Here is a 25,643-nt window from a genome sequence, read left to right on the forward strand (position 1 = left end):
TACCGAGAAGGGAAATTTGATGAACATGAATGTTGCAACATTATTTTTGTGGTTCGAAAGATTTCGCATATGACAAGGTAAAAAAAAGATGGATTCTAACCAATTTATGACAAGACATTCCAACCATTTCATAAATTACATTGATCATAAGTTCAAAAAGATCGTTCTACTTGCTTGAGAGGTCTGTATAATGAATCTCTAATAAGGTGGGGAAAAGGAGATCTAATGTTTCATTCACTTCTTTTACCATTGCCGGCATACTTGTACAGTCATCTCTACAGCTCACTTCCAACATCACGGGCATGTGGAAAGTCGTGCACCTCCAACACTATATCACTACCGCTGTAAACTCCTCAGAAAAAGAAAAAAAGAAAAAAAAAAACATGCCTCAGCTGTGTCAAAAATTCTTCCCCAACTCAACTTTTTTCACCATCCGCATAGTATTGTGCAGAATTGAGTCCAATATCCCGGCTACCTGGAGTAACATGCAATAGTAGAATAGTTGAGATCATTTTCTGAATAATGTTTTTAACAATAATTAAAAAAAATATAGTTTCAGTTGGAATGGAACTTGTTTTCAAAATGGTGTCCACGTAGAATTGAAAAAATCCAAACATAGAACAAATAATAGACACGCCATTAATAAGGGCATGTTTATTGTAACTCTAAAAAAAATAAAAAATAAAAAATAAAAATTTATCCCAGCGTAAACACGCCATTAATAATGGCGTGTCTTTCATCAATCCGAAATAAAATGTCAAGAGGAGAGGCAAGAGCAGGTCGTCGAGGAGGCTCAAAATCAAATTAAAAAATAATTATCTGACGACGACAACAACGACATTACCCCAGTGCCTCAATGGCTCCCACAAATTGCGGGGTAAGGGGGGGTCGGATGTACGCAGCCTTACCCTTGTGTTAGCAACACAAAGAGGCTGTTTCCGAATGACCCAAGATGGAAATTGCATCGAGAACTGCATCGAAGGACCAAACAAAAATATTTTGCAACTCCATTACAACAAACATGCATCCAGCGAAATGAAATCATGATCGCCTCCAAGAATATCATAACCAATTACAAATATAGGATCCAGAATAGTTGTGAACTCTATTGATTGGTGATGGTTCGAAAAGGGTGATAGGGATGATTTATGGTTGTCAATGGGTGATTGATGTAGGGTCTGGTGGTGCGGCAGAAATGGCAGAGTGCTGCTCGCCGTGGTGTGAAGTGAGGCACGGTATGCTAGAAGTGGGTGATTTATGGGCGGGGCCATGGTGGTTATCATTGGAAGAAGGGGATGGACTGAACGAATAGAGGTGGTGTCGATGGTGGTTGGATCACAAGTTGGGCAGAGGAGAAGCAGCTTCGATGGTGATGGTGAATTGTTGATCTGAGGCTAGATGATGATTTGCTCACGGTGGTTCATTATGATGGGAGATGAATCGATGGCAACCTCGGGTCTAGTGGGTCTTGAGGTGGAAGCGTGGAACAGGTGGTAGTGCGAGAATGGTGATTGATTTGATGGTCTGAAGGATAGAAATTACTGGGTTTGCTGGGCATATATGGCTGTTGAAAGACACGCCATTACTAACAGCATGTCTACTTTATAGACATGCCATTGGTAATGACGTGTTTACATCAAAATGATTTTTTCCTTCCATTTCAGACTCACAGTTAAGTAGTAAACATGTCATTGACTGTCCCATGTCTTAGGGTTGGATTTCCCAATCCTACGTGGACACCATTTTGACAGATACTTTTGATTCCGACCCAAAACGATAGTTATTTTAATTTTAAGAATTAATTTTTTTTAAAACTAAATCAACTGTTGAAGGAAAATTGCAACATGAAGAGTTGAAGAGCATCCAATGCAAAAAAGAAAAAAGAAAAAGAAAAGGATTGAGAGAACAAACCGTGAAAACACCTCCAATAATGGCACAAACATTCGTAATGAAGTGCGAGAATGACCGGGGATTTTCCATTACCAGCACCTGGCAACAAAAGGTAGGCGTTAGAGAGTTAGAGATGACAGATGCATGACATATACATATACGTACCACATGCATTGCGTTGGATGTAGACTTGACAAATGGGTCATTCAGACCGCGTACAAGTTGAGTCAGTTTAGCTACGGATCCTTTTGTGAATGTTTGCAACCTTTGCATTCGGTTCGACCTTGGTCATTATGGGTGTTTTATTATTATGACATTAAGGGGTAAAAGGTCAGTTCAAGGCAATCAAATTCAAACTGGATCAGGTCAATTTAGGGGTTTGGGTCATATTCAAGTTGTCTATTTAGATTTTAGAACGTGTCAGGTCAATTCAGGTCGCAACATCTGTGTTAGGTCATTTTGCCACGTTTATTGGAATGTTAAAGATAAACTATTTGTAAGACCTGCATAGGAGAGAGCTCAAAGTGAAATTTTGCAACCGGGATGTCAGGACTGTGAACCAAGCTACTATGCGCAGTATATTCATGCTCCTCGACCAATGTGTGGCCACTTGATGTTCTGACTTCTGTTTTCACAACTTGTAGATAATGCTCAATCTGCATTATGTTAAATGGATTAGATATGCGATTGAAAGAGCTACAAAGGGAAACAGGAAGCAATCATTCAACCGACAATAAGTGTGGATATTCAGCTCCAAATTTAGTCTACCCTCTACACTACAGCAAAACAAGAATAAATCAGACTCTGTAATAATCAGATGGAGTCATACAAAAAACACTGTAAATTTGTAATTTCACTTTCTGAATCATCAATTCCAGGAGCTCAATGTTTATCTAACTTTAGGATATCATCCAGCCTCAGTCAAGCAAACTCGAGTCTTCCTTCAGTTCCCCATTGTTTGAGGAGGGATTTGGAGGGAAAAGAAGCGAGATAATTTCCCTTGTTTGTATCGTAAATTGAATTGGAAGAGAGGGAAATGAATTGTTCCACTACCCCTCCCTTTTCCTCCACTCCCTACATGTGTATCCAAAAAGCCTTTTTTGTCAAGGAGGGCTAATCCACTATGGATATAAACACCACAACCATAATACAGTAGTTCAATTGTGCTCAATTTTGCGCATTTGGACTCCTTAAACCTATTTTCATTTCTGATGAACATATTTATGTTTTAAAAATACTTTGTGCTTCTATAGTCGTGAAGTAGCGATAGTTGACACCATTCCCAAATCACAACCCAAGTTTAGCTAGTCATTCAAAAATGGCCTCTTTTTATTTCAACACGTGACTGACATGAGTAAGGTCGGATCCATAGACTGAAGCAATGATGTTGAACTCCTTAAACTTGTAAAGCCATAATGCAAGACTCCAGAAGATTCATGTCATGTTGCAGGAAAATGAACTTTGGTCGCTATCAATGATTTTAAAAACGAAAGGAACATAATTTTCTTAAAACAAAGAGGTTAATAAACAAAAATAGTCTGCTAAAAACTCACTGTAACATTTGCATCTGAATCCTGATCTTGGGTAATATAAGATTGACCACTCAATCTTTCATGACTGGCACCAAGATAAGGTTCGATCCTCTTCAGATCACTCAACATCCTAGGTGAAAGTCTCATTCCGAATGATAGTTCAGTGATGAAATGTGACACATTCATCTTAGATGCATCAAATGAATGTGATCCAGAACGAGCAGAAACAACAAGGTTGCCTGGCACCTGTAAGGTACAGAGGAAATAACAGCTTAACATCTCGACATATAACAGAGGAAATGTAGCTTGACAAAATATATAGCTATATATGTCAGAATAACGATCCTAACAAACTAAAACAAGGTAGAAAATATTGTCAAAATTAACATGGTACGCTTTTATAATTCATGTTGCAAAAACACCATATGCAGAACTGCTGAGCAGATGAAACTTGAAGTGAGTAGGTCAGTTTCACTTGCCTTCTTAACACGGACAAATCCTTCAATTCTACAGCCACCTGAAGGTGGTGCTGGTCTCTTTATGGTCTGAGTCTTATTATCAGACTTATCCTCGAGAGCTGGATGTTGGTTCTCCAATGGAATTGATGTGAGCAGCGATTCCAAAAACTATAAACCGGAGAAGATCCCAGGAACTCACACAGTGAGAATGATATTGAGGTACTTATATATATATTAAGCAGAATGTGAAAAACTTCCAGTATGTTTACAAAAAGCTTGTTACCTTAACAAGACTTTCGGTGTCACGATCCCCATAATAAGATTCATGTTCATGGTGCCCATGGTCATCTCTGGTTGAATAGCCAAATAGAAAAGAAAATAAGAGCCTAAACTGATGCAGATAACATATTCACTCAAAGTACATGAAGTGCTTACTATAGATGCATGGATATGTAGGATTGTAGGTTATGTTGAAAAGGGAGAATTTGTATTTGGTGGGGGTGGGGGAAGGGAATTGTTATGTTAGGTTGAAATATGAGAAAGGACAAAGTTACCAAGAGGCCAAACAGAACAGTATACTACTATCTAATAGCGATTTAGTATTATCTTATATGTATTTCCTCGCTTATAATTACTTCTTATTGGCTTCAATACTTCTAATGTTCTAATTGTCAAGTATCCAGACTGCTCCACAGTAGCAAAGAAGATGGGAATCCAAAAGCAATTTAATTCATGACTTTGTTGTTTGTCACAATTAAAGCACTGATAAGAAATGTACAAGCAACTTACTTCAAATCAGTTCCTTTCCTGAAAACTCTAATAGATGGGTAGCCCTGTATGTGATTCCTGGAAGTACACAAGAAATTAATCCTTCAAAGAACAAACTGATATTAACTTAGAGTTATCCAAAATGCAACAGGCTACTCTAAGAAACATACCTTCTGCATAAATCAACTTGTTCAGTGCAATCAACTTTACCCAAAAGAATACGTCCATCTGCTTCGGGATCGTGTCTGAAACAGGAACGACAAATGACCATTATAATTTTTTTGAAGAACACCCTCAGCAGCAGATCAATGTTATGCAAATAATGAAAATGCAACACAAGATGACAGCAGCATACCTCTCCTTAATGATAGCAGCTGCTTTCTCCCATGATGGTTTCTGAACATAGAATCAAACCCAAGAAGTTAAAATTGTTCTTGGATATAGGATAGTTTAGACCAATAAACCAGTTAAACAAGTATACAGGCCATAAGACTTGCAGAGTGTGTTATCTTCTTAACAATCAAACACACCAGCGAAGTTATAGCAATTACTCCATACTTCTTGGTTCTTGGACATTGAATACAACAGTTCAATGCTGAGTTTCCCAGTTCGCTCAACCCCAAACAAATCACAATTTGATTTGTGCGTATTTGTATCATGGCGTTTGCTTAATACCTAACAGATACTCAAGTGTCCCAAATTGAATACTTCATATCCAAATCAATATGTAACCCTGGATTAGTGATAGAAAATTGAAACGGCAGAACTGCAGAAGTTGCAGAACTTCTGCTTCACTATGAGAATAGAAACTTAATCCTGCATCTGAATGCCATTATAGTGCTGGGAATTGCGTGAGAGATAGGCTCACTTAACAAAACTCCACGTTCTCTATTCACTTACTGATTCTAAAATTTGAGAAAAGTCAGGAAACCATGCTTAATGTATGTAAGATGTTACAAATAACATAGCCTTTTCATCTATTAAAATCATTCAAACAGCACAAGCAAGGCTTTAGTACTTAAAGTGAGTTAATGCTTTGAAGATCAGCAGCTAATGCAAAGACGAGTTCTTTAGTTTTAGAAGTGTAAAAAGCTTAATTTAAAGAGGTGCAAGGCGCATCGAGGCGCTAAGTGCAGAAGCGATAAGGCGCAGAGGGCGAGGCAAATACACGTGCCTTTTGGACGGGAGACGCCGTATTTTTAGTAACAAATTTGTATGTTCCAAATAAATTTGGGCAACAATACCTTCTTTAGGAGTTCTCAAGTTGGCAAACATGTAAAGGAGTAAAAGTTGGGAATATTGGGAAAAAGAAAGGGCATAATTAAACGTTTAGCTGAAAAAGATAGGAAAAGTGTGTACTAGTGAGCCTTTTCAAAAAGGCGCACACAGAACGCACCGAGGCGTTATGGCTAGTATCTCATCCAAGGCGCGCCTTTTTAAGCTAAGGTCAATAGGTGCAATGATCTAAAGGCTGAGTGCATTTCCAACCTTCTAAATAGCCGAAGAATATCCAATCAACTTTATCTGACATAAGTGGTGCAAATTTGTTCAACATGTACACTCATCAATCAGTTTGAGTGACTTAATACTGACATAACTCTCTAAGCAAATACATAATTGCATCAAATATAGGGTGGTGTGCAATTCTTAATCAAATGTGCCGGTCCCAACCAGAAACTGTAATATATTGGATAATATCAACATCTTTGCAGCAACTGTAATAATACAACAGAAAAGTCTCTGGATATATAAATTGAGGTCAGGTACCATGAGTAATCGTAAAGAGCTAGGAGGTGGAAAACAAAAGAATGAAAGAGGAGAGACAGCAAAATAGAGATGAAAAAAGGTACAACAAGTAAGAAATACGAGCAAGAAGCAATAAAAGAGGAGCCAAGAGAAAAATGAGAAGGAAACGAAAAAAAGGTGCGAGAAAAAGTGAAATTGAAAAGGTAAGAAGGAAACCCAAAGAAACACAACACAAACTCAAACACCATTATCCACATATATTCTTCCCTTGGCTCCTGCGTATCCGAATTCTATTCAAGAATCCGAAGCAGTATCCACGAACTCACACACACCCTAGAGCGATTGCAATTTGCAAGATCTCTCCTTACAAATTCCGTGAGTATATAAAGAAGTCGCAAAAGATACAACCTTGTACACAAGATCCCCTGTTTTTTTGTTAACAAACTTGTATAGTTCAAACTTCAAAATAAACTTTTGTGCAATGACCCTTTTGGGAATTTTTAAGAAAGGCTAAAATCTACAAAAGTAAAAGTTAGGGTAAATAGGACAATGGGAAGGGTATAGAAAAGCATTAGACGAAAAAATGTCAGAACACCATAGTAGTGTGCTTAGCTTGGCTAGCTAGCTTCCCTTGGGTGTGTTTCACTTATGAGGTGTGCCTTAGGTGCCCTTAGGCATTTTAGCTATCGCTTTGCTCCTGAATGTGTCCGGGGAGTTTATTTTTATATGAAATAGAGACCCTTATGATGGGATTTGCTACTGGCGCTATTCTGGAGAAAACCACTTCCCTTCACATTGCATATGCGACATTTTACCAAGTATCGTTAATCAAGACAGCCCTTATCCCTTGAATTATGGTAATGAGCAAGGCAAGATATAGAATTGTCTAGCCTTCAATGCCACAAGAGACTCGCGGACATAGAGCACATTATGTCATGGATGTATGAAGAAAAAACTCACCAAGCACGGGGACAGTATCACCACATAATGGAATCCCTTTGCGAAATATGCATGATCTACAAATATCATTTTAATCGAAACAACCCCATTTTTTTGGATTATGATAGTTAGCATAGTCATGTCATGATATTGGACTGTCCTGCCCTCAATGGTAGAGGATTTTCAGGGACAAGACCCTTTGTGATGCATGTATAAAGTATATAAACTATTAACTAAACATTGTCGATAAGGCACACACTTAGGAATAGCATTTCCCTTCACAAAACCAAAAAAATAGCCGAACTTGGACGAGTTTCCAGATAAACTTACCAGTCTGTTGCTCCAGAAACACCACGGAGCATAAAAGTTGACCACCAAAATATCATGCCTGAAAAAGTGAAAAAGCAAAGCCATATTGTCAATTAGTTAGGTATCCAAGCAACATTGTAAGCACATATCCATAATATATATCTCATCTAGCACGAGATAATGTAACAACATTAAGAATATTAATCAATAATCATAAGGTCAAGAATGTGAAGGAACTTACTCATGTGAAACTCTCTCAAAATTTTGCCCATTAAGAGCAAGGGAACCTTCACCGTAGTCTTCCTCACCACCATCATCATGCTTAACAAGATTTGTGGTTGCTCCAGATAGGTACTCGGGACCAGTTGGTCTCATATTAGAGTCTATTGAGAACTTGCGGATTGTCTTTGTTATATTCAACCTGTTCTGGAAATTAATACACAACTTTTAGACATTTATCTGGATTGTATTAGACAGAAGGTATTAACCAGGCAAACTTATGCTCAATAACAGCAGAATGTACATGAGGCGTACTGATGTAGCAATTGTATAACTTCACTCTCAAGGTAAATAAAGGAAGGAATATCCGACCAGTAGAATATAATTTCGGTATTACACAACTATAGAAACAAAATTTCAACTATATAATCCAATATATTATACTATTTAGCAGTACAAATTCTACCAAATAGCAGAAGATGCGTCGGCAAGAAAATAACGATACTCCAACCTGTTATCACTATTATACTGGTCATGATGTATACATAGACCAGCTAGTGGTTTACAAACTACATTCATCATCAAAGTTGAGAAACCTATGAATGACAGACAACCTAGCAAACTGAGCATAGCCCCGGAGAATCTACAAAATATTTCTCCTTTGCAAGTCAATGACAGAGACACTCAACTCATGTTAAGTTGAAACAAAAGAAACGAATTTAAAGGAAATCTGATTCACTTTATGGCTGAATACATGGCACATTGATCACTTAGACTGGATATCTTATGTCCAATTTCCAAACAGAAACAGATTTAGATTGTGATCTATCTCTAACAACTGGACAATTAACAAACGTCATAAAAAGAGAAAACAAAAAGTCAAGACAGAATTCTTTTAAAATGAAATGGGGAAAAAAGTCCTTGGTATATTCATAAACACAAATTCTTGTTTGTGACGGCACATATCCGTCACTCTTGAGTGACGGATACCATTTTATCTCACAAAGTACCCACTTTTTCTCTCTCTGCAACACTATTCATGTGGTCCCCTTTCTCCACTAACCCATTTTGTTACCATTTTATCTCACAAAATATCCGCCACAAATGGTAACCCGTCACAAGGGAGACCAATTGATTCATAAAACTGCATAGGAAAACAAAAACAAAAAAAGTAACATGGAAGTACTGAACAATAGGAAGATAGCAATTACCGTTCCCAAGGCATCGCTCACATCCACAGAAGCAAATTCACAAGAAAGGGCTGGAAAGCTACATAAATAATTAGCAGAAATGTTAACAGGTAAACATGTTAAAGAATAAAAAAGATTCAAAATGCTAATATGGGACGAAGACAATGAGTTGCAATAGAAGTCAAATTTGATAAACCTATCAGATATGAAAACCCGTTAAACAGTAACCAGTAGCTGTGAGCATTAATGCAGTAATATAGAATATGACCATTTATGAGATTACCAAAAAGTGTCTTCATAATCAGTAGATTGGTAGAGAGAGAGAGAGTACCTGCTACATATTTTGCCATTCTTAGCCAATCTACTGATTATGAAGACACTTTTTAGTAATCTCGTAAATGGTCATATTCTATATTACTGCATTAATGCTCACAGCTACTGGTTACTGTTTAGCGGGTTCCTGCTACATATTTTGCCATTATGTAGCAGGAACCCGCTGAGCTGTGAGCATAATGCAGTAATATAGAATATGACCATCTCTCTCTAGATTGGCTAAGAATGGCAAAATATGTAGCAGGTTCTCTCTCTCGCAAAATATGGCAAAATTTGTTGGTTGTCAAGAGGATGAGAAGTCAAACTTCTTGTGGATTTATAATATTCCTCTATGATGTAGAAAATCACTCGACCCCTATGTGAGTGGAATTCCCATGGGGATTTCAACTTCCTTCATCAACCAAACACTTTATTCACATAAATATCTAAACCAAATGAATTAACTTCCTGTGGATTTATATTTTATAATATTCCTCTATGATGTAGAAAATCACTCGACCCCTATGTGAGTGGAATTCCCATGGGGATTTCAACTTCCTTCATCAACCAAACACTTTAAGCAATTCACATAAATATCTAAACCAAATGAATTAACTTCCTGTGGATTTATAATATTCCTCTATGATGTAGAAAATCACTCGACCCCTATGTGAGTGGAATTCCCATGGGGATTTCAACTTCCATCATCAACCAAACACTTTAAGCAATTCACATAAATATCTAAACCAAATGAATTAAACCTTCATGGGAATTTTGAGTGCCCATAGTTAATCAAACCAGCATTTAGTAAGTAGGTGGTAAAGAGGAAATTTCATAAACCAATAATAAGATTACAAAATTTCTTGCCTATCATTTTTGGGTAATATGTAGGGTACCCTAATATGTATTACGTGCCACGTTTCGAAGTCAATGTACAGAGAAGGACCTCAACAGTAGCAGTAGAAGATAAAAACAGAAGATGGGATATAAATAAATAAGTGAAACTATAATACAAGGGTAAAGAGACAGGCACAAGTGCACAACACAAAAGTAGAATAAACATGTTGAGAAAATTAGTGTTAAGTATTTCAATACCTCATATTGAAATCAATACGTAAGAACTCTCCATCAGGGCTCTTATCAACTATTACAGACGTAGAGGTGGTCAACGATAAGTAACTACTTAGCTCCTACAAAGAGAGCAATTAAAATCAGTCAGTCCACGCCTGAAGCCACAACCACAATTCTAAAAACCTTTTGATGGCTGGGAAAATAAATTCGACAAATGGACAACATAACCGAATTTTCATAATGTCTATAATATTACATCGTTGATAGTTTTTCACAGGATAACGCCTTGTTGAACAAAGAAAGGTGAATCGGGAAGAGAAAAGTTGAGAACAAAGTGGCGTGCAGTTACAGTCCACCATGAAAGAATATTTTACACAGGCTTCTTCAGCTTCGATATGAGTTTCAGGACAATGGAAGTTTGCTTTAACTTGAGGATCTTGAGCCAAAGAAGGTTTATATTCATGGAGTCAAGGTTCCTTGGAGATTTTTTACATGGAACGGATTTAACGTTCTTCAAATTAGGGATACACTGAAAATCATGGGTATATGCTCTGATAGTGTTTGCCTATTATGTGTTTGTGCCCATCTCTTCCTTGATTGTACATTCAGTACATAGTGCCTTGACCAGTTAGTTGTGTGGCTGGATGTCCAATTCCCTACCACTGATGTTATCTATTAAATGATTCGGAGCAGGAGGCACTCTTTGTTGAGGAGAAAGATCATTTGTGCTTGTGTTGTGGCTTTAATTTATCATATATGGTGCACAGTGCACTAGAAAGAAATGAAGGTTCGAGACATGGTGTTAGCTCCTATGCAGATTATCAAGATGGTACAAGATGAAGTTAAACCTCCCATTGGTAATATGTTGATGCAGGTGCAGAAGACCTTGGCTGATGGATGGTTTATACAGTTGGTTTTATATTTTTGATCAAGTTTTGGCTTGATCTGGTTTGAGTGTAGCGGTTTCAAATTTCAATAGGCTATCCTATGTAATAGGGATGCCGTTGTAGTGGTGATGCATGTAATTGACTATTATTGATATACAACTTGCATTTACATCAAAAACAAATTAATGACGGCTCTGATGCCCGACTATTTGATTCATAGCAGTGTTCGATAACTAAGTAATTGACACAAGTATTCAACCACAATCACCAGGTACATACATCTGAATCTTAGCATCCAACAGACAATCAATAGGGCATCAAATTTAGGTTGTGACTGTGCTTCGTGACCGAATTATAGAGGTTTGAAGCAGGGTTGCCGAATTCATAATACACATACTTCGAATTCGCAATTCGCTCAAAATAGGGAATTGAATACGCAAAGTATTACAAAAAAAGCAATTCGCGAATTCATAATTACTAATACGCTTCATTTAGTTGATGATAATAAAAAAAAAAAAAAAAAAAAAAAAAAAAAAAGGTTCATTGCATAAAGATCAGCAATTCAGCATTGCAAAGTGACGGAACCACCAAAATAAGTCTACTGATCATATTTTTCTGGTTTCTTAAGTAAACACAAAGTGATAAAACCAGTCAAAACACCAAAATAAGATTAAGTTGCTAAAGTTGCTAGTCTACTGATACATCTTCTCCTTTCCCTTGGATGATCTTTAAAGTTGATTATATTATATTGAATTTTTAGTTTTTAATACACGAATTGAACTTGTAAAATTCACTAATTTTTATATATAATTCGCGAATTAGTGCGAATTAATACATGAATTAAACTTTTAGAATTCGCTAGTTTTTATATATAATTCGTGAATTAGTGCGAATTAATTCGAAAACGTATTGCGAATTGATACGCGCGTATTATTTCGCAATACACACCCTATGTTAGCGAATTAGGTAACCCTGGTTTGAAGGTATTGTAAAAGCATTTTGAGGCGGTATCAGCTGCATTTATGACACAAAGACCGAGATTAGGCCCTGTCAACCGAAATATTCATTCTCAACCGGCCTGTATAACTCTTCCTAATCCTGTATAACTCCTTGCCCATTCTAATCTCCCTACTCACTTCCTCATTATTCATTCTCCCTCACTTCTCTCATCCCATTCTCTCTCATTCTCTAAAAAAAAAAACCAAACCAAAATAAACTAAAACAAAAAAACAAACAAAAAAAACCAAACAAAAAACCAAACACAACAACTTCATCGACACCACCACCCTTCCACCACCACGAACCACTCCACAACCGCCATCACCTGCCACGAACCACCCTTCACGTCGTCACCACTGGACCTACCAACACCTGCATCCACAACCGGCCTTCCCCTCGCCACCATCAAACCCGCCTGCACCTTCCCCTCGTCACCCTCCTCTCCACGACCACCCTCCTCTCTACCACCCGCCTTCCTCCTCCCTCCACCACCGCAAGAACTCCACGAATACAACAACACAGCCACAAAACCAGTTTTCGATTTGTTTTTTTGCTTGTTAATTTGTTTTGTTTCTTTTGTTTTTAGCTGATTTCGATTTGGGTGTGTGGTCTTGTAATCGTTCCTGTTAGCCGTGTATTTCAATTTTTTTTTTTTTTTAATTTGTAATTTTTAATTGGTGTTGTTATTGTTATTGTTATTTCGTTGTTATTATTTTCAGAACCGGTTTTTTACATTTTTTTTTCTTTTTTAAAATATCATATTTTTAGATCTAGTATATTTTTTTCATATCTCTTATGTTAAATATCGTCTTATTTTATATTCTCTCATTATGTGTAGTTGTCGTAGATTTAATATAGTTGTTGTCGTCGATTTTTGATTTTAGTCTTGCTATATATTTTTATATAAAAATATGAATTAGTGTAACTTTATTTTAGATTTTAGTCTTGCTATATGTTAATTTGATAATTTTTTTTGTTTTAGAACTTTGTTGGAATTAAAGTTGTACTATTTCCGACTAAAGTTGTACTCTTTACGATTAAAGTTATACCATTTACGATTAAAGTTATACTCTTTAAACATTAAAGTTACATTATTTACCACTAAAGTTATACTATTTAGTACTAAAGTTACACCCTTGAAAAATTAAAGTTAAGAGATTTAATATTTTAAGGGTTGAATTTTAGATCTATTTTTTTATATTTACTTTTTTTTTTTAAATTGTTAATTTTTGTTGACAATATGTGCAACTACAATCGCATTATGTACAATTTTGGTTGCTATTTAATTCTTTTTTGTTAGATCTTTGTTTTTTTTCGTTTTTATTTTTATTTTAAATTTTGTTTTGGACTAAAGTTTAGATGGGTTTTTTTTTTTGCAATATTTTTTTTTTTTTTGCAATTTTCAGTGTTACAAAACTTTCAGATTTAGTTTTCAGTATTTCGGTTTTTTTATTTATCTTTTTTTTTTAAGTTCCATATTTTGGACTATTATGGACTTTAATCTCATCTTCTTATTGTGTTGGTTTCAAATCTGAATTTATATTCCTAAAGTTATACAATTTTGGACTAAAGTTATACAAATTTGGACTAAACTTACACAAATTTGTCGGTGAAGTTATACGATTTTGGACTAAAGTTATACGATTTTGGACAAAAAATTTCTAATTACTTGTATTTCTTTGGTATTTGTGTGTCGGTGTTGTTGGACAAATAAGGACTAAAATTATACAAAAATGGATTAAAATTACACAAAAATGGACTAAAGTTATACAAATAAGGACTACAATTATACAAAAATGAATTAAAGTTATACAAAAATTGACTAAAGTTATACAAATATGGACTAAAGTTATACAAAAATTGACTAAAGTTATACAAACAATACTTATGTAAATTCAAATTTATAGTGTTGGTTTTTATTTGTTATTTTTTTTTGTTATACTTATATTTTTTTTATTTGTCAACAAAGAGAAATGAAAAAACAAAAGTTATACTTTCATTGAAATTACACACATTCCTACTGGAGTTATACATTCATTGAGTAGAAGTTACTTATATCGTTACTAGAGTTATACATTTATACATTTACTGAGTATAAGTTATACATTTACTGAGTGGAGTTATACGTTTAGTCCATATTTGTATAACTTTAGTCCATTTTTGTATAACTTTAGTCCATATTTGTATAACTTTAGTCCATTTTTGTATAATTTTAGTCCATATTTAGTCCATATTTGTATAACTTTAGTCCATATTTGTATAACTTTAGTCTATTTTTCTATAACTTTAGTCCATTTTTTGTATAACTTTAGTCCACCAAACTACCACCACAAAACGAGATAATAAAGTTATTTTTTCAAAAGATTAAAATTAACTTATTATATGAGATTTATTTTACCCAAAATCTTAAGAAAAAAAATGTAAAAAAAAGCGAGAATTGAGAAAATAGATAAAAAGACAAGAATAAACAAAATAAAAGACAACAAAAATAACGAATGAAAAAAACAACTCAAAACATAAAAAATAACACCAAAACGAAAAAAAAAAAAAAAAAAAAAAAAAAAAAAAAAAAAACGCTGCGGCGGCGGTGGTTGTGAGACGGCGGGTCGTGGCAGTGGGTGGTGTCGGGTGGGGTGGTGGTGTAGAGGAAGAGAAGTTTTTTATTTGTTTGGATTTTTGATTTTTTTGGTTTTTGATTTTTTTTGGGTGTTTTGGGTTTTTTTTATTTATTTGGATTTTTGGGTTTTTTATTTATTTGGATTTTTTGGGTTTTTTTTTTTAGAGTTTGAGAGAAGAGAGAAGTGAAATGTGTAGTAAGAGAGAAATGGATGAGTGGAAAACAAATATATAGTAAATTAGTGATTAATTAGGGTGGATTAGTAAAAGAGGAGAGAGATGGTGAGATTAGCTATTAAACACACTTTTTTGGGGTTGATCTTGGCCATCCATTTTCACCATCCAATGGCCCTTAATAGAACTTATGGACTCAATACATATACATGGACTCTCTCTCTCTCTCTCTCTCTCTCTCTCTCTCTCTCTCTCTATATATATATATATATATATATATATATATATATATATATATATATATATATATACATATACAGAGTGGGATCCTGAGAACGAACACTCGGTGAGAACGACTAACCAAAATATAAAATACCCCGTAATTAATAACACAATACACTCTCTCACTTTGAAACTAACACAAGACCAAAACATTTCAATGTCACCTCCCTTATCTTCCACATTACCACCCATCACCGCCATCGCGCCAATGGCTACCACCAAAGAACACCGGAGAATTACCAAATAACTTCCATGATGTCGGCGCAACTCCGGCCGGGCCAGTGAGCATCACTGCCCCAAATTTCGCGATTTTCTAACCGTAGATTTGGATTCTTCTTCCTCCGATTATTGGCGCCGATGACCAACACCAAGAACGACGGTGATCATTCATTATTCTGGAACAACTCCGTCACAATTCCACAAAATTCAGATTTCCTGAAGCCGAGATCTAATGATCCTTCCTCTGATTTTGAGTTCCACCTCCTCCAACCACCATCCCCTTTAACAACAAATAACCAACAATTACCACCATCCCTATGTGGTCGGTGGCAGCAACCCATCAGATGTGGAAATGAGTAGATTTCTTACCTGACTCGTTCGATCGAGCTCGGTTCCCAATGGGTCGATTAATGTATATGGTTCCTAAATTGATGTATCTCAAATCAGTTTTGATGTACCTAGACTGTAATTTTGTGTATCTATTATAAGATACATTAAAATAGTGGTTAGATACATCAAATATTTGTGTAGATACGTCAAAATAGATGTAAAACCATCGAAAATGAGGAGTTCATGGATATGCCTGAGTTATCACTGATAATGGTGTGCGAGAGTCACCATAGGAGTTCGTCAGATATTAATCGATGTCCGGCGAAGGGAAGAACAGTGAGAGTAAAAAAAGGAAATGGGTTATTGCTGAACTCAAGAAGGTGCGTGTAGTTGTTGCCGTTGGTTGAAGGAGACACTCATGTGGGGTGCGATGGTCGCGAGGGGAAAAGGTATCACCGGTGACGTAGATAGTTCGTTGGAGTTGCCGACGGTGGTGTCATCGGAAGTCAGGATGACGATGGTTGTGAGTGTGAGATAGGATGAGTGGTGAGTCTGTTCAGTGATGTGGGGATTTTTTTTATTAAACAAGGACCATTAGATTAATGTTAATCAAATGGTTAGTGATTGTTCTCACCGAGTGTTCGTTCTCACCGGATCCTAAATCTATATATATATATATATATATATATATATATATATATATATATATATATATAGAGAGAGAGAGAGAAGGGTTCTTATAAGGCCTTGATACCATATAAGGCCCTAAGTCCTTATAAGAACCCTTGGATGGAAGGAATGGAGGGATGAGATTGCATCTAAATGAAAGGTCACAAATTAATCTCCTCTAATTACCTCCCTTAATCATTCCAACTCCTTAAACTTTACCCTCTCCTAATCTCTCCTCTCATTATCTCACCCTTCCACCCTCTCACTAAATACCATTTTCTCTGAAATTCCCAACAAAAAAACCCAAAACAAAAAACCCATTTTCCCTAAAATTCCCAACAAATAAAAAAACCACCCTCATCCCGACACTCCCGTCACTGCATCCCTTTCCCTCCTTCCTTCTCGGCCGCCGTACACCACCATGCCGCCACCTCCACCTCAACAGAACCACCACCACCACCGAGAACCAACACCACCCAACACCACCAGATCCTTCGTCTCCCTCCATTGAACCGCCACCACCAGCGAACCAACAACAACAACGTCAACAACCAGCAACAACAACACCACGACAACAACAACAACTCCACGACTCCCTCCTCCCTCTACCACAGCAACAACTCCACGACAACAACAACAACAACAACAACAACAACAACAACAACAACAACAACAACAACAACAACAACCCTCCTTACCACCACCACACCCGCCCACACCTGCCAACAACAACACCGCAACAACCCTCTGCCAACTTCGTCCTTTTTTTCTTCAGATCTAAACAAAAAAGCGCCCGCGTAGTTTCAAAATTCGAAATTTGAAAATCCCGCCTTTCCTCCATTGCTCGTCGGCCGTTGTTGTTGCTCGTGGTGGTGGTGGTTGTTGCGGTTTGGGGAGAAAGGTGAGGTGAGTGGGTCAGTCATGGTGGTTATGGTGGGGGTGGCGGTGGTTGTGCGAGAAAGGAAAAAGGAAGAAGGTGGTGTGGTGGTATTATTTTTCTGTGGGTGTTATTCTCCCTCCTGCTCTTCTTTTTCTCTTTTTTTCGTTCTTTTTTTCATTTTTTTTTTTTTTTTTTGCCTTTGAATAATGGTCCTACATGTATCATTAATTAGAGTAAACAACCCAAATTTGGGATACACTGTCTCCTACTTTTTGGTCATGCAGATAGGAATTAGTCAAAGATCCTGAGTTAATGATATAGCATAATATGTTGACCCAACATCCGTTCGAAAAAAGACTAAAGTTATACAAAGATTGTACTAAAGTCATACAACAATGGACTAAAGTTATACAAAAATGAACCAAAGTTATACAAAAAATGAACCAAAGTTATACAAAAAAATTGGACTAAAGTTATACAAAAATGAACCAAAGTTATACAAAAATGAACCAAAGTTATACAAAAATAGACCAGAGTTATACAAAAATGCACCAAAGTTATACAAAAAATGGACTAAAGTTATACAAAAATTGGACTAAAGTTATACAAAAATGAACCAAAGTTATACAAAAATGGACTAAAGTTAGTCCATATTTGTATAACTTTAATCCATATTTGTATAACTTTGGTCCATTTTTGTATAACTTTGGTTCATTTTTGTCTAACTTTGGTTCATTTTTGTCTAACTTTGGTTCATTTTTGTATAACTTTAGTCCAATTTTTTGTATAAATGGTCCATTTTTGTATAACTTTAGTCCTTATTTGTATAACTTTAGCTCATATTTGTATAACTTTGGTGCATTTCTGTATAACTTTGGTTCATTTTTGTATAACTTTGGTTTATTTTTGTATAACTTTGGTTCATTTTTGTATAACTTTGGTTCATTTTCGTATAACTTTAGTCCTTATTTGTATAACTTTAGCCCATATTTGTATAACTTTAATCCATATTTGTATAACTTTAGTCCATTTTTGTATAACTTTAGTTCATATTTGTATAACTTTGGTTCATTTTTTTATAACTTTGGTTCATTTTTGTATAACTTTAGTCCAATTTTTTGTATAACTTTAGTCCAATTTTTGTATAACTTTAGTCTTTTTTTGTATAACTTTTGTCTATTTTTGTATAACTTTGGTTCATTTTTGTATAACTTTAGGCCATTTTTGTCTTAGATGAAAAAAAAGTATCTCACAAAGAAAAACGAGATTTAAAACACGAAATCTTAAAAAAAACGAGATTTAAAAAACGTATAACAAGAAGAGATTTAAGAAAATGAATAAAAAATGAGAACTAACAAAATAAAAGACAACTAAAATAAAATAAAAGACAAAAAAAATGATGAATGGAAAAAACAACTCAAAACATACAAATTAACACAAAACGGAAAAAAAAAAAAAAAAAAAAAAAAAAAAAAAAAAAAAAAAAAAAAAAAAAAAAAAAAAAAGTCGGCGGGGGGTGGGGCGGCGGGGGTGGTGGGTGGTTATTTGGTGTCGGGTGGGGTGGTGGTGGGTGGTGGTGAATGAGGAAGAGAGGAATGAATGATTTATTTGAGTTTTTTGATTTATTTGGATTTTTTGGGTTTTTTATTTATTTGGGTTTTTTTTTTAGAGTTTGAGAGAAGAGAGAAATGAAATGTGTAAGATGAAAGAGAAATGGATGAGTGGAAAACAAATATATAGTAAATTAGTGATTAATTAGAGTGGATTAGTGAAGGAGGAGAGAGATGGTGAGATTAGCTTATAAACACACTTTTTTGGGGTTGATCTCATCCCTCCATCTCCCTCTATCCAATGGCTCATAATAGAACTTATGGACTCAATATAAATATTGGTCTTAGTTGATCTCTTCTCTCTCTCTCTCTCTCTCTCTCTCTCTCTCTCTCTCTCTCTCTCTCTCTCTCTATATATATATATATATATATACAAGATCCGGTGAGTCCACCTATATATTTGAGTCCATGAGTCCATAAAACAATATCACGCACTATACAAAACAATATCACGAATTTTTTTTTCAATTTTTTTTTTCGATTTTTTTTTTCGAAATTTAATTTTTCAATTTTTTTTTTTTTTTTTATTTTTTTATTATTATTTTTTTTTTAACTGTGATATTGTTTAGTATAACGTGTGATATTGTATTACAAAATAATATCACGATTTTTTTTTTTCGAAAAAGTTTTTTTTTTTTCTTTTTTTTTAAAAAAAAAAAAATTTAATGTATGCTGTGATATTGTTTAGTATAACGTGTGATATTGTATTACAAAACAATATCACGATTTTTTTTTTCAAAAACTTTTTTTTTTCAGTTGTGATATTGTTTAGTATAACGTGTGAAACTGTAAGCTGTGATATTGTGTAGTATAGTATAACGTGTGATATTGTATCATGGACTCACGGACTCAAAAAGATAGGGTGGACTCATGTGATCCTAATTCTATATATATATATATATATATATAGAGAGAGAGAGAGAGAGAGAGAAAGAGAGGCGGGATCTCGTGAGTTTGGTTCTTACGGTGAGTTGTGAGTTTGGAAAATCTGGACCATTAGATAGAGTGTCAGCGGCTAAGATTAATTGACTTAAAAAATGAAAACCCTCGCTCCTCTCTCCATAACAGAAAAAAGCCCAAAATTAAATCTACACATCAATCATTCAACGTCATCTGTGTCCTCCAATCTTATTCCTATGGTCGCTCCTTTCTCCATCACCATTGTCGTTCGACCATCTCCATCACCTTCAGCGTATACAATGGAATAAGCCCAACAATATTAGTTAGAATCAAAACAAAAAAAAATCATGGGCCAACCGGCAACCTCCATCTCTCTCTTTCAACCGCGACCACTCACCGTCAACCACCACGACACCACCGTCCACCTGACTCCGGCGCTGCGATATCACCACCGTCCACCTGACTCCGGCGCTGCGATATCACCACCGCGGAAGGGTCGGGCAAACACCTGGTCAAGCTGCGGATTTAAGGACGCTATTGAGAGACTGTGTAGAATCTATTGCATCTGATGATCGAATAACGAGTGATGAATTGTTGCATCTGTGGTGATTGACGGATCATAATTTGATTGGAGGGTGAATGTGATTGAATTTGATGATGGAAATGGTGGACTCAGTTCCGAGGTGGTGTTGGGTTGCTGTTCGGCTCGAACCATGGTGGCTCAATAGCGGCTGGTGCATATTGATTGATACGTGTTGATGATGGAGAGTATTGCCTGCTTGTGATAGGCGACGATGGAAAAGGGAATTGCTCATTGTTGATGGTCGAGTTGAGTGAAGGAGGATGAAGGAGTTGGACATCTGTTTTGACAAAGTCAGGGTCAACATTCATGCTCATTTCATTATTTTTTTTGGGAGAAAATGATATTTTGGCCCTGACTCGGATTCGGGTACATGTGGATCGCTAGTGACAAACAATTTGGTACATTGAACAATGTAGTAAAATTAAGAGGAGAAATGGTAAACGTAATCTCATTTTATAGTTTCAAAGCTCCATCTTAGATATTGGTATTTTAGGATTTATGTACAGAAATATATTGTACACGATCTTTTGTTGATAAATGATACGTTTAAAACGAGTAGAAGCTTCCAACATCAATGTTAAGATCCAAATTACTTCACGGATAACATATGAGTCACACATAATAACAATGAGAAATGTAGAGTAATAAACTAATAATGGAATAACACTAGAATAACGCCAGAGTAACACTACAATAACGTCAAAGTAACACTACAATAACGTCAGAGTAACACCACAATAATACAAGAATAACACTACAATAACACCAAAATAACAGTACAGTAACACCAACAAAAAAAGAGGAAAAAAATTAAAGTAGTAAAAAAAATCAAAGTATCACCGGAATAACATCACAATAACACCTGAATAACAATAACACCAGAATAACAACACAATAACATGTGGTAAACAAAAAAGAGTGAAAAAATCAAAGTAAAAAAAAAAAATCTAAGTGACACCGGAATAACATCACAATAACACCAGAATAATAATAACATCAGAATAACAGCACAATAACATGCGGTAGAAAAAAGTAAAAAAAATCAATAGTAAAAAAATCAAAGTGACACCGAAATAACATCAAAATAACACCAGAATAACAGCACAATAACATGCGATAAAAAAAAGAGAAAAAATCAAAGTAGTAAAAAAAATCAAAGTGACACCGAAATAACATCACAATAACAACAGAATAACAGTAGAATAACAGCACAACCAACACGTGGTTAAAAAGGAAAAAAAATCATAGTCGTAAAAAAAATCAAAGTGATAGCAGAATAACATCACAATAACAGCGGAATAACAATAACATCACAATAACACGTGGTAAAAAAAAATCAAAGTCGTAAAAAAAATCAAAGTGACAGCAGAATAACATCACAATAACAGCGGAGTAACAATAACATCACAATAACACGTGATAAAATAAAAGAGAAAAAAAAAAATCAAAGTCGTAAAAAAAATCAAAGTAAAAAAACACAATAACAGCATAATAACACGAGGTAAAAAAAATTAGAGTAAAAAAAATTAAAGTAAAAAAAAATTTGGTACAAAAAAGAAAAAGAAAAAAATGTAACATAATGAAAAAATTAGAGAAAAACATAAAGAGAAAAAAAAATCAAAGTCGTAAAAAAAAGTATAATAACTGTAACACCCCACGGTAATTGAAAAGGTCCAGTGATAGGCTTAAATAATTAGTGCTTAAAGGGATTGGAAGTACTACTCATATAATCAAAGTGCACTTTCTTTTATGGTCATCCATGCGAAAGATCTCCAAAGTTAAGCGTGCTTGACTCAGAGTAGTCTTAGGATGGGTGACCTCCTGGGAAGGTTTTCAGGATGCGCATGAGTGAGGACAAAATGCGCTATAAAAGACCCGTGTTGATCTGTGAGCCATGTACACAGCCTGGTGAGCTATCATAAGTAACCGCTCCCGACCCGGTTTGGGCCGGGGTGTTACAAGTGGTATCAGAGCAACCCTGCGACCGTGTGGTGATTGGAGGCAGTGGTTATACGCTCCATTGTGATCACACACCTAGCGGGGGAGGATTCTGGCGCAACGTCCTCGTTGCGTTCTTCAAGTGGGGGTGACTGTAACACCCCACGGTAATTGAAGAGGTCCAGTGATAGGCTTAAATGACTAGTGTTTAAAGAGATTGGAAGTACTACTCATATTAACAAAGTGCACTTTCTTTTATGGTCATCCATGCGAAAGATCTCCAAAGTTAAGCGTGCTTGACTCAGAGTAGTCTTAGGATGGGTGACCTCTTGGGAAGGTTTCCAGGATGCGCATGAGTGAGGACAAAATGCGCTATAAAGGACCCGTGTTGATCTGTCGGCCATGTACACAGCCTGGTGAGCTATCATAAGTAACCGCTCCCGACCCGGTTTGGGCCGGTGTTACAATAACAGCATAATAACACGAGCTAAATAAAAAGAGAGAAAAAAAATGAAAGTAAGAAAAAAAAAAAAAAAAGAGTAACACTAGCAGAAAGAGAAAATAAATAAATGATAGTGGTTATATATGATAGGTAAGATTAGATTTTGGCCATTCATCTCTAATATAATCTAGTAGCTGAGATTTCAAAACGCAAACTCACAACTCACCATAAGAAACCTCTCTCTCTCTCTCTCTCTCTCTCTCTCTCTCTCTCTCTTCTCAAAACTCTCTCTCTCTCTCAACTCTCTCTATCTAAGAAACTCTCTCTCTCTCTCTCTCTCTCTCTCTCTCTCTCTCTCTCTCTCTCTCTCTCTCTCTCTCTCTCTCTCTCTCTCTCTCTCTCTCTCTCTCTCTCTCTCTCTCTCTCTCTCTCTCTCTCTCTCTCTCTCTCTATCTATATATATATATATATATATATATATATATATATATATATATATATATATATATATATATATATATATATATATATATATATATATATATATATATATATATATATTCTTTACGATTAGTGATAATGAGCAAATTAGTTTCATATTGAATAAATAGCTGAAAACCTAAAAATTAGGCACGAGCTACCTACCATTCCAAATAAAAAGACCATGGCCAATGCAGCTATGATGGACAAGCCTGCACCTGATAATGATGCTTCTGTTAAATCTCTGGGAATTTTACTGCATGCAGATAGGGAGAAGATCAATTAGATAACGAATTATGTTACTATAACTACTTATGGCGATTCATGCCAGCCAACCCCAAATTATTTCGGGATTATAATTTAACTGTTATTGCTTTTTTTTTTTTTTTGTCATGGTAAACCATTCGAACCAAACCCACAAACAGATTGTATAACAACTGCTAAGCAAAGTTTTAAATTTTCTTTATTTATGTCTAGAATTGACATATTGAATCTTTCACAAACTTGATGTACTGTAATCTATAAGTGCTTCATTCTATAAGATTATGGCAAGCTAGTAAACTACTAAAACGCAACCAAGCAGAGACTCTATTTCCCAGATGACATTTTTTTTCTAAGAAGATTTCATTTGGCAGAGGAGTCTAATTTCTAATCTATAGACATTAACATCAGATTCATATTCCAAAATTGAAAAACAGGCATGCAGAGGGTTAGGGGTTAAGCTTGTCCAAATAGCAAACTACTGAAATCCTGAAGCAAAATACAGACATTTCACTAAGATAACAAGGGGATCGCAGTTAGTTAAGACAAACTTTCTGCTAATATGAAATCTTCCAGACCCCTTTTGCTTTATTACTCAGTAACTAAAAATTTCAGAATCACACACTTGAACAATCAACTCCGAAAAGACCTCTAGTAATCCCAATTGCGATTAAGCTTAATTCGACTTTATCTATCCTGGTAATTACAAGCAATGCATCCCTTCTAATTCTTTAACAATCAAATCTCCTTACAAGAAACATCAACAATGTATATGAATTATTGAGTGTTTAAAGGTTAAAACACAGTTTCGATAGCACTATATTTGCTCGAAACTACTATGCCTAGAAATCTAGAATAATATTCCAAACTGCAATAGACAGCTCCTTAATCAGGCTTGAGCCTCCACTCCTCACTACGGATGCCGACATTCACCCAACAAAAATCACTATATTAACCAAAACACAAGCAACAAATTCTTATACAATCAGTGTACATCCTACATTGACGACAACAGCCAACCAAAAAAAGAACTTCAATTCAATCAACCTTCAGCAAATCTCAAGGATTTTTCATCATTTTTTTCGGCCTAAACTCAAGTATGTCAACCTCAAGCTAAAAATCAAACTAAAAAATCGATCAAGTACTCACATTATAACAATTATCATCAGAAATCATAAAACGCACATAAATTAACAACAATCATGAACATGCGGCAATCTAATTACACTAATTACTTACCATTGAATCCAAAAACAACAACAAAAACAATGAATTATCATCGATAAACATAATCATTCAAAAACAAACTGAAATCTGCGAATAAATTGATGAAATTGAAAAGAGAAGAGAGGAATGAAGGATCTAACCGATAGAAATCAACGGATTTGAGCTTGCTCGAAGAAATCATATTTGCGGGAAATCAATAATGCGCAAAAATGAGGGGAGATTGCAGATGATTGTGATGTAAGTACAAGATCTCTGGATGATTAGTAAGTGAGAAAGAGGCATACGCTCGACTTAGGCCTGTTCTTTGTGGCTTATTTTCAGCCTATTTCAGTTCAGCTCAGCTTTATTCAGTTTAGTTCAGTTCAGTTTAGTTCAATTTAGCTTACCTCTATTCAGTTCAGTTCAATTTAGCTCAGCTCCATTCAGTTCAGTTCAGCTCACTTTAGTTCAGCTCCACTAAATTTAGCCGATTTCAATTTTGCGAATCTTAAACTTCATAGTTTTTATTAAAATTATTAATATTATATATTTATTATTATTATTATTATTATTATTATTATTATTATTATTACTATTATTATTATCATCATCATCATCATCATTAATTTATTTAATTAATCATCCTCATTATTGTTATTATTATGAATATTATGGTTATTAAAATCAATAATATTCATATTAATATAATTAATACTATTATTATTATTATTAT

At 35.2% G+C, this 25,643-nt stretch overlaps 1 protein-coding gene across 2 annotated transcripts; it reads right to left on the minus strand.

Moving 5' to 3' along the window:
• On the minus strand, positions 1-25,225 carry LOC141634019 (protein disulfide isomerase-like 5-4). 2 transcript variants are annotated; one of them, XM_074446347.1, is made up of 15 exons: positions 25,072-25,225; positions 23,609-23,699; positions 10,459-10,553; positions 9,073-9,130; positions 7,884-8,068; positions 7,664-7,721; positions 5,004-5,044; positions 4,819-4,893; positions 4,670-4,726; positions 4,164-4,230; positions 3,902-4,048; positions 3,444-3,668; positions 2,394-2,546; positions 1,912-1,989; positions 1-475 (listed from the first exon to the last, which is right to left on the minus strand). In XM_074446347.1, exons 1-15 carry the CDS (start codon positions 25,110-25,112, stop codon positions 398-400), a joined length of 1,449 nt encoding a protein of 482 aa, XP_074302448.1. In that variant the 5' UTR covers positions 25,113-25,225; the 3' UTR covers positions 1-397. The 2 variants fall into 2 exon arrangements, with proteins under 2 accessions (XP_074302448.1, XP_074302449.1); XM_074446348.1 differs by lacking the exons at positions 23,609-23,699; positions 25,072-25,225 and having other exon boundaries at positions 7,884-8,063; positions 10,459-10,551.
• Between the last annotated feature and the right edge of the window lie 418 nt (positions 25,226-25,643).

This window comes from Silene latifolia, chromosome Y (assembly GCF_048544455.1).
Source record: "Silene latifolia isolate original U9 population chromosome Y, ASM4854445v1, whole genome shotgun sequence".
Lineage (NCBI taxonomy): Eukaryota > Viridiplantae > Streptophyta > Magnoliopsida > Caryophyllales > Caryophyllaceae > Silene > Silene latifolia.

Bases quoted from the DNA above. Each gene is read 5' to 3' on its own strand.
- LOC141634019 (XM_074446347.1), bottom strand. From the start codon at position 25,112: ATGATTTCTTCGAGCAAGCTCAAATCCGTTGATTTCTATCG. The intron at 23,700-25,071 runs GTTAGATCCTTC...ATCTGCATGCAG, and splicing joins AAATCCGTTGATTTCTATCG to TAAAATTCCCAGAGATTTAA. The intron at 476-1,911 runs GTTTGTTCTCTC...ATGTTACTCCAG, and splicing joins TTATTGGAGGTGTTTTCACG to GTAGCCGGGATATTGGACTC.